A 17,734-nucleotide genomic window follows, 5' to 3' on the forward strand; every position below is an offset into this window, starting at 1 on the left:
GCATTACAAGTGGAACAATATCTGGCTAAGCATTTACCATGCTGAGATGCATCTAACATTATGAGAAACCCTCTCATAATATTAGATGCATTTCAGCATGGGGCTTTTCCGCTGCTGTTGCTCGTGTGATCATTTTTTTTTTGTTAACTTGCTTCAACACACCATCAGATTTTGAGTTTATTCAGATTCCACTCATTTTAGCCTTATTATGTTCATAATAAATGCACTTTTCTGTATTTTTTTTTTTTCAAAATCTTTCCATACAGACAAGAAATTTATTTTCAGTGTTTGTCACAGTTAAAGGGTTAATGTATAGTCTGGTGTTAGTTTTACATGTATTGCACAATACTGTAACAAGTCTTCATTCTCAGTGTTCCTGCAGCAAAGTTTTTAACGAGAGCTAAGAGATAATTCATATTGTAATAGTTCCAGTCAAGCCTTGTTAAAGTCTCCTTTTTTGTCTTTCTGCAGGTCATCCTTACACCAGAAGAATTACAGCAATGATGCCAAGACCCTGTGGCGTTAAGCTGTGTGTGTATGGCACAGTCAACAGAAGAATTACTGCAGCAGTGACAAGACCCTGTGACATTGCTATGTATGTGGAAGAAATACTGTAGATACAGTAGTGTCAGCAATTATTGTCATAAAGCTCTCCATATTGTCAAATCTACATGTTGTGTCAGTTCTTAATATCTTCACGCTTAGTGTGTTCCAGCATTCTGGAGCACATTCTTAACAGCATATTGAAACAAATTTACTCGGTTAAATATCATCACTGAATACTTATAACATTGTTCAACACCCATGACAGTAACAACATATTCCTCTGAAGTATTATACATGCATAATCTATGTCTAGAGATGTAAAATTAACTCAGATATCAAAGTAAAGGAATATTTTAAATTGCTTTTTTATACTAGTAAAGAAGGGTATATAAGTATTTCAGGTGCTGACTAATTCACTTTGATGTCTTTTGGATAATTTACAGTGTTGTAACTATTATGAAGTAATATACTTGAATATCTTTTATACTGTTTACTCAAAAATCAATTATGTACAGGGATTCTGTACTTCTTCTTTCAACAAACCGGGCATATCCCACCGAGGCAGGGTGGCCCAAAAAGAAAAACAAAAGTTTCTCTTTTTAAATTTTTTAATTTATACAGGAGAAGGGCAACTAGCCCCTTGCACTCGGCATTTTAGTTGCCTCTTGCATGGCTTATGGAGGAAGAATTCTGTTCCACTTTTCCATGGAGATAAGAGGAAATAAACAAGAACAAGAACTGGTAAGAAAATAGAAGAAAACCCAGAGGGGTGTGTGTACATATACGCTTGTACATGCATGTGTAGTGTGACCTAAGTGTAAGTACAAGTAGCAAGACATACCTGAAATCTTGCATGTTTATGAGACAGAGAAAAGGCACCAGCAGTCTTATCATCATGTAAAACAAGTACAGGCTTTTGTTTTACACTCACTTAGCAGGACGGTAGTACCTCCCTGGGCGGTTGCTGTCTACCAACCTACTACCTAGTCTGTACTTCATACTACTTCATATTATTCCCTGCTTCATATTTCTTACAGTTGGTAGGATTCAGATAAAAAGTGCATGATACTCATATGTTCTGGTAATATTATTGGCTTAAATCTATCCTCCACTAGTCTTAACGTTTTGATGCTGTAGTTTAAAATGAATACACAAATGTTTAATACTGGGTACTGCCATTAATGCCACAAAGAACAAACATACTTGGTGACAAACAAATTAATTACCTTTTTTGTTTTATCAATAGGAAAGTTGAACATAATTTAAGTAAGCATTTAATTGTTTGAGTCAGTAATTTACAGCACCAATCTGGAGCCAGTTGTCAAATATAATATGACCTTTTATACACTTAGTACAAATACGTAAGAGTAAGTACATAAGTAGAAGTATATTATGTTCATTGCTTAGAACACTAAAGATAAGTCAGATTCTTTGCAGTACATCAGTATTCAGTGAAATCAAAATCATTTTCATTATCATTGATTCTGTTGCAGTTCAAGAATGTTCATATTTAAGAGAATTCATTTAAGTGTTCAAAATTCTTAATGTACAAATCACCTCTAATGTATCCTGTAAATGATCATACAGTGGAGAGCTCAGTTCAGGCTCAAAAATGTACATCACTCTCGAAAGTAAAATCATCTATAATAAAACAGATAAGAGTTCACACAGAGGTAAAACCATACCAGTGTTCAGTGTGTCTGAAAGACTTTACACACAATTCAAATTTAAAGGAGCCCTTGGGAGATCATACAGAGGAAAACTTGTTGAAATCACATCAGTGTTTATTGTGCTCAAAATCATTTCCTAAAAAGTCACATCTACAAAAGCACTTAAAAGTTCATAAAGAAGAGAAGCCTTATACTTGTTCAGAGTGTCAAAAAGTGTACATAAATCAAGGAAGTTTACTAAGACATTTGAGAAATCATCTTGGAGAAAAGCCTTATCGTTGTGCCGTGTGCCAGAAAGACTATTCAACTAAAGAAGTTCTAAAACGGCACTCAAGAATTCACACTGGAGAAAAGCCATACCAGTGTTCAGTGTGTCAGAGAGACTTTTCAGATAAAGCAGTCCTTATGCGACATATGAAAGTTCATACAGGAGAGAAATCCTACGAGTGTTCATTGTGTCATAAACATTTTTCTCAAAAGTCTAATCTAAAACAACACTTTAAAATTCATGCACAAGGGAGACTACATCAATGTTTAATATGTTCAAAAACATTTTCAGAAAAAGCTCATTTAGATCAGCATCTTGTAGTTCACAATGGAGGGACACCGTATAAATGTTCGCTGTGTTCAAAAAGTTTTTTAAGTAAAACAAAACTAACAAGACATACTAGAATTCATACAGGAGAAAAGCCTTATCAATGTTCAGAATGTTTAAGAGGTTTTTCAGATAAATCAATTCTTGTACGACACATGAGAATCCACACTGGAGAGAAATTTCAGTGTTCAGTTTGTTCAAAAAAATTTTCACGAAAAGCACTCCTCTGTCAGCATTTGCGAGTTCATACAGGGGAGAAACCTTATCATTGTACAGTGTGTCCAGAACGCTTTTTAAATAAAGCAAAGCTTAAGAAGCACCTGAGGATTCATACAGGGGAAAAACCATTTCAATGTTCAGTGTGTCTTAAAGACTTTTCAGAAAAAGTAATTCTAGTAAGACACATGAAAATTCATACAGGAGAAAAACTGTATCAGTGTTCGGTGTGTTCAAAAAGGTTTTCTCGGAATTCACATATGGAATTGCACATGAAGGTTCATGCAGGAGGGAAGCCATACAACTGCTCAGTGTGTATAAGAGGCTTCTTGCATATATCAAGTCTAAGACGGCATGTGAAAAATCACATAGCAGAAAAGCCATACCAGTGTTCAGTGTGTCTAAAAGACTTGTCAGATAGCATGCATCTGATAAAACACATGAAAATTCATGAAGGAAAGAAATATCAGTGTTCATTATGCTCAAGGAAATTTTTACGAAAATCAGATTTAAATCACCACTTTAAAGTTCATTCACAAAGAAAACCATACAAATGCTCAATCTGTGTAAATGACTTCCTTAATAAAGCAAGTCTAATACAACATAAGCAAAGTCATACAGGGCAAAAGTTATTTCAGTGCTCAATTTGTCTAACAGAACTGCTAGATAGTACAAAGTTAATAAAACACATGTTAACACATAAAGGAGATAGACAGTATCAGTGTTCAGCGTGCTTAGAGTTCTTTACTGAAGAATTTGGTCTAGAAATCCACAAGAAAGCTCATTCAGAAGGTAGATCATTTCAGTGTTCAGTATGTCTAGAAGCCTTTGAGGATAAATCAACTCTAGAACAACACACTGTTATTCATACAGAAAAAAAATCTGAAGAGAATTCAGTGTGTGTAGAAAATTTTAAAGAGGAGAGAGAAGTAATAATTCATGCAGAAGATATATCTGAGAAGAGTCCAGTGTGTATAGAAGATTTTAAAGGAGAGATTGAAGTAACAGTTCGTGCAGAAGAGATATCTGAAGTGAGTTCCATGTGTGTACAAGATTTTAAAGGTAAAGAGAAAGATGTTACACTTAATACAGAAGAGATGTCATACCAGAGTTCTGTGTGTGTTCAAAATATTTTAGGTGAAGGAATTCAAATAAAAAACACAGAAATTCATTCTGAAAACAGAAGTGAGGAATGTTCATTGTATGTAGAAGACTTGAAAGACAATGAAATTCTAGTTGAAAATGTTACAGTTAATACAGGAGATGTATTATATCAGTGTTCAGTGTGCCAAAAAGACTTTTCTGATAAAGAAATTGTTATGCAACACACGGAAGATCATGCAGACAATAAACATGATAAATTTTATGTGCGTGTAGAAGATTTTGTAGATACAACAATTGTAGAAGAAGAGATAGCAGATCATGTAAAAGAGACATCATACCAGTGTTCAGTGTGCCTAAATGACTTTTCAGATTCAGAGAGTCTTGTGCAACATATGAAAATTCACAGAGAGAACCCTGGCAAGAGCTATACATGTGTGGAGAACATTGAAGATAAATCAACCCTAGAACAACACTCCACAGTTCCAACAGAAGAGAAATATGAGGAGAATTCAGTGTGGGCAGAAGATTTTAAGGGTAGTGAGAAAGAAGTGACAGTTCACACAGAAGAGATATACCAGTGTTCAGTGTGCCAAAAAGATTTTTCAGATAAAAAAGTCCTCGTAGAACATATGATAATTCATTCAGAAGAAAGACCTTATCGCTGTTCAGTGTGTGCAAAAGAGTTTAGAAATAAAGCAGTTTTAGAACAACACGTGGAAAGTCATACAGGAGGGAGGCCACATAGTTGTTCAGTGTGTTTAAAAGGTTTTTTAACTAAAGCATGTGTAATAAGACACATGAGAGTTCATACAGGAGAAAAGCCATATCAGTGTTCAGTATGTTTAAAACACTTTACAGATAAAGCAGTAGTAATACGACACATGAGAATTCATACAGGAGAAAAGCCATATCAGTGTTCAGTATGTCTAAAAGGCTTTACACAAAATTCACATCTAAAGTTTCACATGAAGGCTCATACAGGGGACAACACAGAGAAATCACACAAATGTTTAGTGTGTTCCAAAAAGATTTCTCCAGCACATTTAGAACAGCACTTGAGAGTTCATTTGGGAGATAAACTATATAATTGCTCACTGTGTCCAAAAGGCTTCGCTAGTAATGCAAGTCTATTAAGACATAAAAAAGTTCACACAGGAGAGAAATCATATGAATGTTCAGTATGTTTCAAAAAGTTTTCTAGAAATTCTCATCTAAAACAGCATTTCAAAATTCATACAGGTGAGAAACCATATCAGTGTTCTGTATGTTCAAAACAGTTTATTCAGAAAGTACAGCTAGAGCAACACTGGAGAGTTCATACTGGAGAGAAACCGTATAATTGTTCAGAATGTCTCAAAGACTTCAGGGTTCAGTCAAGTCTAAAGCAACACATGAGAGTTCATACAAGAGAGAAATCATATCAGTGTTCGGTTTGTTCACAAAGCTTTTTACGAAAATCAAATCTAGAACAGCACTTTGGTGTTCATAAAGAAGACACACCATACAACTGCTCAATGTGTACAAAAGGTTTTTCAAATAAAGCCAGTCTAAGTCGACACATGAAAGTTCATGCAGAAGAAAAGCGTAACACTGTTCAACCTGTGTAAGTCTTTCCAGGAAAATACAATAATGAAAAGAAAGATACAAATGCTCAGGTGATGTAGTTTTAGTACAGTTGATCCCCACTTAACCTAGATAGGCACTCAACAAAAAGATCTTTAAGCATTGAATACTTCAAGTGACACTCATAACCTGTAAGGCTGACCAAGATGATAATATTCTGTATCTGGCTACTGTACTATTAAATTTTAGAGGGAAGGGGGTGGTGATAAAATTTATACACTAGAGATTCACTTCCTTCTCTCATTCCCCTTACTCTCTCTGATATCAGTTCTTCCTTTCCTGTTCTCTCTCATTGTTCCCCATCTTTCCCCTTTTCCTCCTGCTGAAAGGTGACCACTGCTAGTAATGTTCTCTAGTAATGTCTTTTAATTGCAGTTTCTCATCAAATACTGTGTAGATACAATTCATAATGCAGACGCAGCTGCAAATGAATCCAGGAGAGTGAAAAACAAAGGCAGTAAGCCTGGATTCCGATGTTTGAGCACTTCCTTCTGTCACTGACTTCTACCATGGCATAACTGCTGAGTCAAACACTTACTCTCCAATGCTCTTATTTAGGAGTTTTACACCCATTGGTAACAACAGTAATAACAGCAAAATACTCTTACACATCTCTGAATTAACATCAAATTGTATTTGTTATGATGGAGGCTGATAGGAGGGACCTTGCCATCCACTAATCTGACAGTAATTTCTGCTAGTAATTTCTATTCCTTGCAAATACATATAAAAGATAATTGTAGATAAAACATATATTGGTGTAATAGATGGTAATGAGATAAACATCAGAGATACATCGAGTATTGAAGGTATTAAGTCATTTACACACTACTTAATACCTCCGGCAGCTAAGTCTTATAATGTGTTTAAACACTTTTATACGAAAATTATTATGTTTTTAACACTCCGGCCAACACCCACTGAGGTAGGGCGACTCAACAAAGACGAAACACTTTCATTATTGTTCATTCAATCACTGTATGGCCAGAAGGGTGTCGACATTACAGTTTAGATGCCCCTCCAAACTGCAATATTTCCACCACTTTTTCAGAGTGCAGGCACTATATAGTGGACCCTCGGGTAATGACATTAATCCGTTCCAGAGAGCTTGTCTTTAACTGATTTTTTTGTTATCCGAATTAATTTTCCCCATGAGAAATAATGGAAATCCAATTAATCCGTTTCAGACACCCAAAAGTATTAAGCAAAATAGTTTTTTTACATGAAATATATATTTCCCTACACAGAAAGCAATGAGACATGCAGAATAAACAATACTGAAATGACACTTACCTTTATTGAAGATGTATTGATGAGTGATGAGATGGGAGGGGGGCAGAGAATGGAGGAGTTTACAATTGTTTAGAAGGGGAATCCCCTTCCATAAAGACTTCAGATAACAAGTCCTTTTCTGGGGTTACCTCCCTTCTTTGTTTTTTAATGCCACTAGGACCAGCTTGAGAGTCACTGGACCCCTGTCACACCAAAAATCTGTCCAGAGAGCTGTGTTCCTGGAATCTTTTTAAGATTTCCCTAAAATGGGACACAACATTGTCATTGTAGATGCTGCCAGCACGGCCTGCAACAGCTGTGTCAGGGTGATGTTTATCCATAAATGTTTGCACATAAGAAAGCAGAAACACTGCAGCAGGCCTGTTGGCCCATACTAGGCAGGTCCTTCACAAACCATCCCACTAACAGAATCGTATTTGCCCAACCCAATTTTCAATGCTTCCCAAGCAATAAGCTTTGATAATTCTATTCACTTGTGCACAAGTCCCAATCAAATCAAATCATGTGTGTGTGGGGGAGTACACTGTCTGGTATGTGGGGAAGTACATACCCTTGCTGGTGTGTGGGAAGTACCCTGGCTGGTATGTGGGGGGGAAGTGCCCTGGCTGGTATGTGGTGACGTGTACTTAGCTCAGTGGTGACGTGTACTTAGCTCAGTGGTGACGTGTACTTAGCTCTGTCAGTGGTGACGTGTACTTAGCTCTGTGAAGACCTGTTTGTGTGCTCTTGAGTGGTGACCGTACTTTGAGTGCTGACCTGTACTTAACTCTGTGAAGAAGTGTCTTGTTTGCTCCTGTGGACTGAACCAAGATGCCCTCCATCGAGCAACTTTACCAGCAACTTAAGGAAGAATTGAGGGCAGCGAAGATGGAGATACGGCGATTGACCGAGGAGAACAAGAGGATTCGTAGTACTCCTCCTGTTTCGAGTCCTCAGGTCAAGAAGGGTTCGTGGTCAGTGGCTGGACAGCAGGGGACAACGAAGTTGACGATCAAGAAGACGAATGGAAAGCCAGAAACGATGAAGAAGAAAGAGACTGCTGTGGAAACTCCCGTGGAAACCTCCAACGCATTCTCGGTGCTACCCGACGAATGTGAGTCGACTACTGGGATCGTCACGACGAACGACAACAAGGAAGGTAAGAATATTGTTGTTGTTGGGGATAGCCAGGTTAGATACATGGATAGGGCATTCTGCTTGAAGGACAGGAGTAGGAGACAAAGGGTATGCTTTCCTGGGGCTGGGATGGAGGACATTGTTAGCCGGCTTGACAACATCATGAACGGTAATGGGATCAATCCTATTATTTGCCTCAGTGCTGGAGGCAATGATGTAGGCAAGCGTAGAAGTGAGGATTTAGTTAGAAAGTTCAGGACAGCTATAGACATAATTAGGAAGAAGGGGGGGGCGCCCTGTTGTATGTGGCATTTTGCCAAGAAGAGGTGTTGGCAATGAATGGTTGTCCAGAGCAATTGGTATTAATTGTTGGCTGGATAAACACTGTAAGGACAATGCAGTACCATTCATTGACAACTGGGACAACTTCTACGGCCGAAATGACATGTATGCCAGGGATGGGGTTCACTTATCCAGGGCAGGTGTGGGTTTTCTTGCTAACTCAGTTGAGGTGGTTGTTAGGACTTTAAACTAGGATTAGTTAGAGGTATGGGTTTAGAAATGATTAATAATGAGTATGGATATATTGACTTGTGCTCTGATATTAAGAATCTTAATAGTAACTGTCATGGAGTAACTCTGGGTAATGATAATTCCAGAAATTGTGTAAAAACTAAGATGAATAGGAAAAATGTGCAGAAGAAAAAACACATGATGGTATTTTATGCTAACAGTCGAAGTGCAAGAAATAAAATTAATGAACTACGTTTGGTAGCATGTGCTGGGAACTTTGATATCATTGCATTAACTGAAACGTGGTATGATTTAAAGAGTCGGGATATGACTGCTGAGTGTAATATTCAGGGATTTAAGTTGTTCAATGTGGATAGATGTAATGGGAAGGGGGGAGGAGTTGCATTGTATGTTCGAGAAAATATTAATTGTTGCATAAAAAGAGGTATAAAAATAGATGGAGCAGTAACAGAGTCTGTTTGGGTAGAGTTCGTGGAGGGTCAAGAAAAACTAATTCTAGGTGTAATATACCGACCTCCAGGCTTGGATCACGATAGAGGGAGACTTCTTTGGGACGAAATTGTTAGGGCTTCTGGACACAGTAACATAGTCATAGTAGGGGACTTTAACTTTAGTCAAATTGACTGGAATTCCTTGACAGGTAATCTAGAGTCCAGTGACTTTATGGAAACAGTTCAGGACTGTTTTCTGAAACAGAGCGTAACTGAGCCTACCAGGGGTAATAATTTGCTAGACCTAGTCTTGTCAAATAAGGAAACACTCGTGAATAATCTGGAGATCACTGAAGAGCTTGGCGCAAGTGATCACAAATCCATCACTTTTAGCATTAATTGGGAATGCAAGAATAATGATAATACAGTAAAAATCCCTGATTTTCGTTCTGCCGATTATAATGGACTTAGGGAACATCTGTCTAATCTTGATTGGGGTTATCTAGCTAATGATTTTATTGACGATAATCATACTTATGAATATGAAGGGATCTGCTTTTATGATTGTTTTCTTAATAATGTACACAGTGCCCAGAGTATATACATTCCCCAGAGAGAAATTAGGTCTAATAATAACGATCCCAAATGGGTTAACAGGAGGCTAAAGCATCTATTAGGGGAGAAAAGGGGAATTTATAGGCGCATCAGAAGAGGAGAGGTTAACCTTACTGACCAATATGTTCAGCTTAAAAGAGAAGTAAAAAAGGCGATTAGAAAGGCTAAACGTGACTATGAAATTAGAGTTGCTAATGAATCAAAGACTAATCCAAAGGGGTTCTTTCAAGTGTATAGGACGAAGGTGAAGGAAAAAGTAGGACCTCTGAAAACTGGGAATGGACAGCTGACGGATAATGAACTGGAAATGTGTTCCTTATTTAATGACTATTTTTTGTCAGTTTTTACACAGGAAGATGTAAATGAGATTCCAGTAATTAACAATTATTTAGTTCCTGATGAATTTAAGTTAACTAATATTACTGTCACGAGGGACATGGTTGTTAAACAGATAGACAAACTGAAACAAAATAAGTCCCCGGGACCCGATGAGTTGTTTTCAAGGGTACTTAAGGAATGCAAGATGGAGCTTAGTCAGCCATTAACGAGTGTATTCAATGCGTCCATCCTTACCAGTGTTGTGCCAGAGTTGTGGAAGATAGCTAATGTGGTTCCTATATTCAAATCAGGGGATAAGTCCACTCCTTCAAATTACCGTCCAATAAGCCTGACATCTATAGTGGGCAAGTTATTAGAATCAATTATAGCTGACATTATCAGAAGTCACCTTGATGAGCATAACTTGATAAATGAATCTCAGCATGGATTCACGAGAGGTCGTTCCTGCCTGACAAACTTACTGACGTTCTTCAATAGAACATTTGAGGCAGTTGACAGTGATAAGGAATATGATATTGTTTATTTGGATTTTAGTAAAGCTTTCGATAGAGTACCTCACAAGAGACTCTTAACCCTTTGACTGTCGCGGCCGTATATATACGTTTGTGAGGTACCGTGTTTGACGTATATATACTCATAAATTCTAGCGGCTTCAAATCAGGCAGGAGAAAGCTAGTAGGCCCACATGTGAGAGAATGGGTCTGTGTAGTCAGTGTGCACCACATAAAAAAAATCCTGGAGCACGCAGTGCATAATGAGAAAAAAAAACTCCGACCGTTTTTTTTAATTAAAATGCCGACTTTGTGGTCTATTTTCGTATAGTATTTGTGGTTGTATTCTCGTTTTCATGGTCTCATTTGATAGAATGGAAACTATATTATAGAAATGGAGGTGATTTTGATTAATTTTACTATAAAAAGAACCTGGAAATGGAGCACAAAGTACAGGAAATGTTTGATTTTTGCCGATGTTCAAAAGTAAACAAATGATGTCATTTTCCAATAAATGTCCAAATAGCCATTCTAATACGCAGTCATGAATGGGTTGATGTGATTTTTACAATTATTACAGTATTGCAGTAGTCTGCATAACAGTAAATCTTCTATTTTTTGTTTGAATAAAATTTCAAAATAAAAAGCAAGAGTAATATCACAGGGACCTGGAGACATGACTGATGAACAAAGAAAATCTTATTTTAGAGCCAGGAATGTCTGCATTGTTCATTCTGGACCTTATTTTGAAATTGTCGTATTTTTTAATTTTCGTGAAATTGGCCAAATTGCAAATTTCTGACCATGTTATTGGGTAGTTGAAATCGGTAAATGGGCAGTTTCTTGTGCTCAATCGATAGAAAAAATAGAGTTCTGAAGAAATAGTTATGAGTTTGGTTGACTGGAATAACGGAATTAGCCGAAAATAGAGCTCAAAGTGGGCGAAATTGCCGATTTTTAAATATCGCCGAAGTCGCTAACTTCGCGAGAGCGTAATTCCGTCAGTTTTCCATCAAATTTCGTTTTTTTGGTGTCTTTACAATCGGGAAAAGATTCTCTATCATTTCATAAGAAAAAATAATTTTTTTTTTTTTCGAATATTTTGCGACACCAGGAGACACTTCAGGATTGGGCCTTTCGACAGTCAAAGGGTTAAGAAAAGTGGCAGCTCATGGTATAGGTTGTAAAGTTCTAGCATGAACAGAGGCATGGCTTAACAACAGAAAGCAGAGAGTTACCATTAATGGAGTGAAATCTGAATTGGGATTAGTCACTAGTGGCATTCCACAAGGATCAGTTCTAGGCCCTCTCTTGTTCATAATTTACATTAATGACCTTGATGAAGGGATTACGAGTGACATGAGTAAGTTTGCTGATGATACAAAGATAGGCCGTATAATTCACTCTGAGGAGGACGTCAATGAACTCCAGGACGATTTGAACAAATTAATGTCTTGGTCCGAAAAATGGCAGATGAAGTTTAATGTGGATAAGTGTAAGGTACTTGCCCTTGGTAATGAAAATAACCCTCGAAGCTATAATCTAGGGGAAATAGAGCTTGGTCATACAGAAAGTGAAAAAGATTTGGGAGTCATGGTAAGCAGAAATCTAAAGCCAAGACAGCAGTGCCTTAGTGTGCGCAACAAGGCCAACAGATTACTTGGATTTATCTCAAGAAGTATAAGTAACAGAAGTCCAAAAGTTATTTTACAGCTCTATACATCACTAGTGAGGCCTCATTTAGATTATGCTGCTCAGTTTTGGTCCCCTTACTACAGGATGGACATAGACTCATTAGAGATACAGAGAAGAATGACTAAAATGATTTACTGTGTAAGGAACCTCCCGTATGAAGATAGACTTAAAGCCTTAAATCTCCACTCTCTGGAGAGGCGTAGAATGAGGGGAGATATCATTGAAGTGTATAAGTGGAGGACGGGCATGAACAAGGGAGACATTAATAAAGTACTGAGGGTGTCGAATCAGGTAAGAACCAGGAATAATGGATTTAAGTTGGATAAATTTAGATTTAGAAAGGACATAGGTTAGTACTGGTTTTCTAACAGAGTTGTAGATGCGTGGAACAGTCTTCCCAGTGGGGTGATAGAGGCTAGGACCTTGGGTAGCTTTAAGAAGAGACTGGACAAACATATGAGTGGGAGGGGCTGGGTTTGATTGGTGTCAAGGGGTACCGGAGTTATTTCTTGAGTAGCTTTAGGTAGATGTCGTTTTGATAAGGACCTGCCTCGTATGGGCCAGTAGGCCTTCTGCAGTGTTCCTACATTCTTATGTTCTTAAGTACCCTTGCTGGTATGTGAGGAAGTACCCTGGCTGGTATGTGAGGAAGTTCCCTGCTGGTGTGTGGGAAGTACCCTGGCTGGTATGTGGGGAAGTACCCTGGCTGGCATGTGGGGAAGTTCCCTGGCTGGTATGTGGGAAAGTACCCTGGCTGGTATGTGGGGGAAGTTCCCTGGCTGGTATACATAAGAAAGCAGGAACACTGCAGCAGGCCTGTTGGCCCATACTACCACTCTCTACCACCTTCACTACCACCACCACTACCACCCTCTACCACTACCACTTTCATATCTTTCTACAAATTTTTTCTTGAATTCTATAGCGTTTCTCACCCTCTTTACCACAGGGCTCGCACTAGAAGCTTTCTTTGGGCCCATGGTGACTTATTTAGCAGTTACACACATGAAAAAATGGAATAATACAAAATGTATTGCATGTTCGCGTGGATTCGTCCTCACCGGCTTGTAAACAATGGCACTAGCTGTACATGGAGTGTCTTGGCCACTCATACCGCGCTGACACATTTGGGATGAATGTCCTTAACCGAGTTCTTTTTCAGTAACCGAGCCAATATTTTGACGCAAAAATGTGTCGCTATCCGATTTTTCCGTTATCCAGTGACGTTGTTACCCAAGGGTCCACTGTACTTCCCACCTCCAGGACTTGAGTCTGGCTGACTAGTTTCTCTGACACTCTTCATAAATGTTGCATTGCTCAAATTCCAAAAGCACATCAAATCATAAAAACCATTTGCATCCACTCCTGTCTAACATGCTAGCACAAGCCTGTTGGATGTCTGAGCCCCTAGCACTCAAAATGTTCTTTACCAGATCCCCCAAATATTTCCTAGGATGATCCCAACCTGTCCTTCCCTCCACAAAAGTTTTAATGCCCTCCTAATCACATTTTTTCCATCCTCTCTAAATGTTCAGACTACCTCAACAACCCCTCTTCAGCCCTCTGAATAATAATAATAATTACTACTACAATCTTCCTCTTAATCTCCAAACTACAAATTTAATAATGATAACGCTGCTTTTTTTTAATCGTCCATTTTTCCATTTGTTATGAGAGAGATGGAGTGGTTTAATGAGTGTAGGTTAGTACAGTCAAGTTCCACGCACCACTACTGTCACTGCTACACCCACACACCACTACTATCACTGCTACACCCACACACCACTACTATCACTGCTACCCCCACACACCACTACTATCACTGCTACACCCACACACCACTATCACTGCTACACCCACACACCACTACTGTCACTGCTACACCCACACACCACTACTGTCACTGCTACACCCACATAACTACCTCTTACTACATCTACATTAAATTGTAGTACAGTGTATGCTTGTTTGGTGTAGGTGCCATGGATTCCCATTTATTTTGTACAATATTTTCAGTAATTGTTTGTGTTTATATTATGTATGGGATTGATGAGGAAGATTTTCACAGTTATATTGTTTTTTAAATAAATATGTTGATTTTTTTAACCCTTAAACTGCCCAAACAAATCTACATTCACATGCGTAGTGCTCCAAAAGTAGATCTACGTTTTTTTACGTATTTTCATATACAGTAGGGCCCCGCTTTACGGCATTTCACTTTACGGCGTTCCGCTAATACGGTCATTTCAAATTATGACCAAAACTCGCTATACGGCTCCCCCCACCTGACTTTCTAATATGGTCACTGAGCCCCACCTGGTTTGTTTACATTCTCTGTGAGATCCGTAAGCACTAAGTCTCTCCATTATGTCTGGAAACTCCAAAATTTTAAGTGTTTTTAAAAGTTATTTCATATTTTATATATAATCTGATAATTATACTTATGTATACCTGTACTTAAATAAACTTACATACTGTGCTGGCATGCAGGTACACATTAAAATCAGTAAGATTGTTTTATGTCTCCAGACATCATATTAGCAATGATAATAATCACAGAGTCTCATTTAAATGTAGTATATTATGTTAATATACACATTTTCATTAATCCATCCATATTTTTTTCAAAATTATATAATAAACATTATACATAACATATAAAGATGATAAATACACCCCACAATAGAATAAATAAACATAAATATGAGATGTGGTAGCCAGATAACTTGTACAAAATTAGATTTTGCCACCGAAGTGGCTAGTTTATTGTGCACCCCATATCCATCCTGTGGACGGTAGCGCGAGAGCATGTGGATACACAAAAGGCCTAGGAACTAGGCCCCAAAGGGTTAACAGGAATACATATGGATTTATATTTACATATCTATAGTTCACTTATCTGTTACAAGCAAATTTAGGAAATTTGCTTAGTATATCTGGTATCTTATTTTCATTAATAAGATATCTTGACATGTCACATAGGTTATTATACTGTCTGTCTCTGTATTCCTCAATAAGTGGACAATTAAGCACATAGTGTTCAAGAGAGTGACCATATGCCTGATCACATAATTTACATTTAGTTTGATCATCATCTGTGTGTCTCCCAAACTGCCAGAAGTACTTGTAACCAAGCCTAAGCCTGGCCACTACAACATCAGTCAGTCTGTTCACATTGCAAGTTGCTCCATAAACATACTTATCTACGTTCATGTTATCATAGTGGGTTATAGATCTACTCAGGCTTTTAACTGCATTCCTATAACAATCATCTTCATTATTTACTTCTCTCCTAATATTATTCTTAATGCTAGACACAGTTATACCAAAGTTATATTCTACGTTCTCCTTCTGGATACTCTTCTTGGCTAACATATCAACTTTATCATGAAGGAGTAATCCAATGTGTGATGTGTGATGGGTACAAGCGATGCCAAGAATAACATTTTCTCTAGTCTAACATAAGAGAAAATGTGTTACTGGGGGTAACTGTAGAAAAATTATTCCTTTCGTATGTATGTAAGTAAGTTTATTCAGGTATACACAAATACAGTTACATAGATTATCATACATAACAGCATATGTGTAGAGAACCTAGGATAACCAAAAAAAGTCAGACAGAGTGACTTATTTCCATTGCCTTCACTCAGAGCATCATTTCTTCTCAAAATGATGTTACATGAGAATGGGAGTGTTCTTCTTTATTTATTCTACAGTATCAATGTAGAGACAACCTGTACACAATGTAACTTGTACACAAACCAGACGTGTACACTTTGTTTGTTTACAAAACTTACCTTCACCTGGTTTGTTTACATAACTCTGGGCCTGTCCTCCCTCATGTACTCATTCTTTCTCTCTCTCATTTATTCATTTTATCTCATTTACTTACTAATGACCCTACATTAAGACTACAAATATTTTAAGGTAAGTAATGAGTAAACTGTATATGCATTTTATCACTCTGGGATGCTTAAATGTAATAGAATATTATGTGTAGGTGGGATGGCCTGGTATGGTAGCCCGGCTGACTACCATACATACCACACTTGATTTCTTACAATAAATACTACTTGTCTCACCCTAGATTAAGACTATAAATATTTTATGGTAAGTAATGAGTGCACTATGTGTGTATTGTACTTTTTTATTGTTTTTGATGCCTAGTTGTATTGCTAACTTAATACAGTGGACCCCCGCATAACGATATTATTTCAATCCAGAAGTCTGTTTGGGTGCCGTTATAGACCGAATTTGTTCCCATAAGAAATATTGTGAATTAGATTAGTCCATTTCAGACCCCTAAAAATACACCTACAAAAGCACTTACAAAAATAAACTTACATAATTGGTCGAGTTGGGAGCTGATCGTTATCCGGGGGTCCACCGTATATGTTAGTGTAAACTTGTTATCTAGTATTTGTATGCATTTATAAGTGAAAAAATGGGTGTTCCACTTTACGGCGATTTCCGCTTTACAGCGATAGCCTGGAACCTAACCTGCTGTATAAGTGGGGCCCTACTGTATAACAAAAAAAAAAGTAGATCAAAGTTTTTTTACACGTTTTCAAATGCAAAAAAACAGAAGGTCTACATACAGTGGATCCCCGGATAACGATATTATTTCAATCCAGAAGTCTGTTTGGGTGCCATTATAGACCGAATTTGTTCCCATAAGAGATATTGTGAATTAGATTAGTCCATTTCAGACCCCCAAAAATACACCTACAAAAGCACTTACAAAAATACACTTACATAATTGGTCGAGTTGGGAGCTGATCGTTATGTGGGGGTCCACTGTATTTTTACATTCAAATGTTGAAAAAACATAGATCTACGTTTGGACAGTTTAACCCTTTGACTGTCGCAACCCCCAATCCTGAGGTGTCTCGTGGTGTCGCAAAATTTAAAAAAAAAAAAAATTATTTTTTCTTATGAAATGATAGAGAATCTTTTCCCGATTGTAATGACACCAAAAAAAACGAAATTTGATGGAAAACTGACGGAATTATGCTCTTGCGAAGTTAGCGACCTCGGCGCTGTTTACAAATCGGCGATTTCCCCCACTTTGAGCCCTATTTTCGGCTAATTCCATTGTTCCAGTCGCCCAAACTCATAGCTATTTCTTTAGAACTCCATTTTTTCTATTGATTGAGTACAAGAAACTGCCCATTTACCGATTTCAACTACCTGATAATGTGGTTAGAAATTTGCAATTTGGCTAATTTCATGAAAACTAAAAAATATGACAATTTCAAAATAAGGTCCAGAATGAACAATGCAGACATTCCTGGCTCTAAAATAACATTTTCTTTGCTCATCAGTCATGTCTCCAGGCCCCTCTGATATTACTCTTGCTTTCTATTTTGAATTTTTATTCAAACAAAAAATAGAAGACTTACTATTATGCAGACTACTGCAATACTGTAATAATTGTATAAATAACATCAACCCATTCATGACTGC

The 17,734-nt window shown here is 37.5% G+C and overlaps 1 protein-coding gene across 1 annotated transcript in view; it reads left to right on the top strand.

Annotated features, from left to right (window-relative positions):
* The window catches only part of LOC128700472 (zinc finger protein Xfin-like), a 33,561-nt gene extending 24,865 nt beyond the window's left edge, over positions 1-8,696 (top strand). The window contains exon 2 of the mRNA XM_053793703.2: positions 472-8,696. Within this exon, the coding sequence (XP_053649678.2) occupies positions 2,091-5,738 (3,648 nt within the window). The 5' untranslated portion in view covers positions 472-2,090 and the 3' untranslated portion in view covers positions 5,739-8,696. The remainder of the gene's footprint in view (positions 1-471) is intronic.
* Positions 8,697-17,734: the final 9,038 nt, after the last annotated feature.

This window comes from Cherax quadricarinatus, chromosome 65 (genome assembly GCF_038502225.1).
Source record: "Cherax quadricarinatus isolate ZL_2023a chromosome 65, ASM3850222v1, whole genome shotgun sequence".
Taxonomy (NCBI): Eukaryota; Metazoa; Arthropoda; class Malacostraca; order Decapoda; family Parastacidae; genus Cherax; species Cherax quadricarinatus.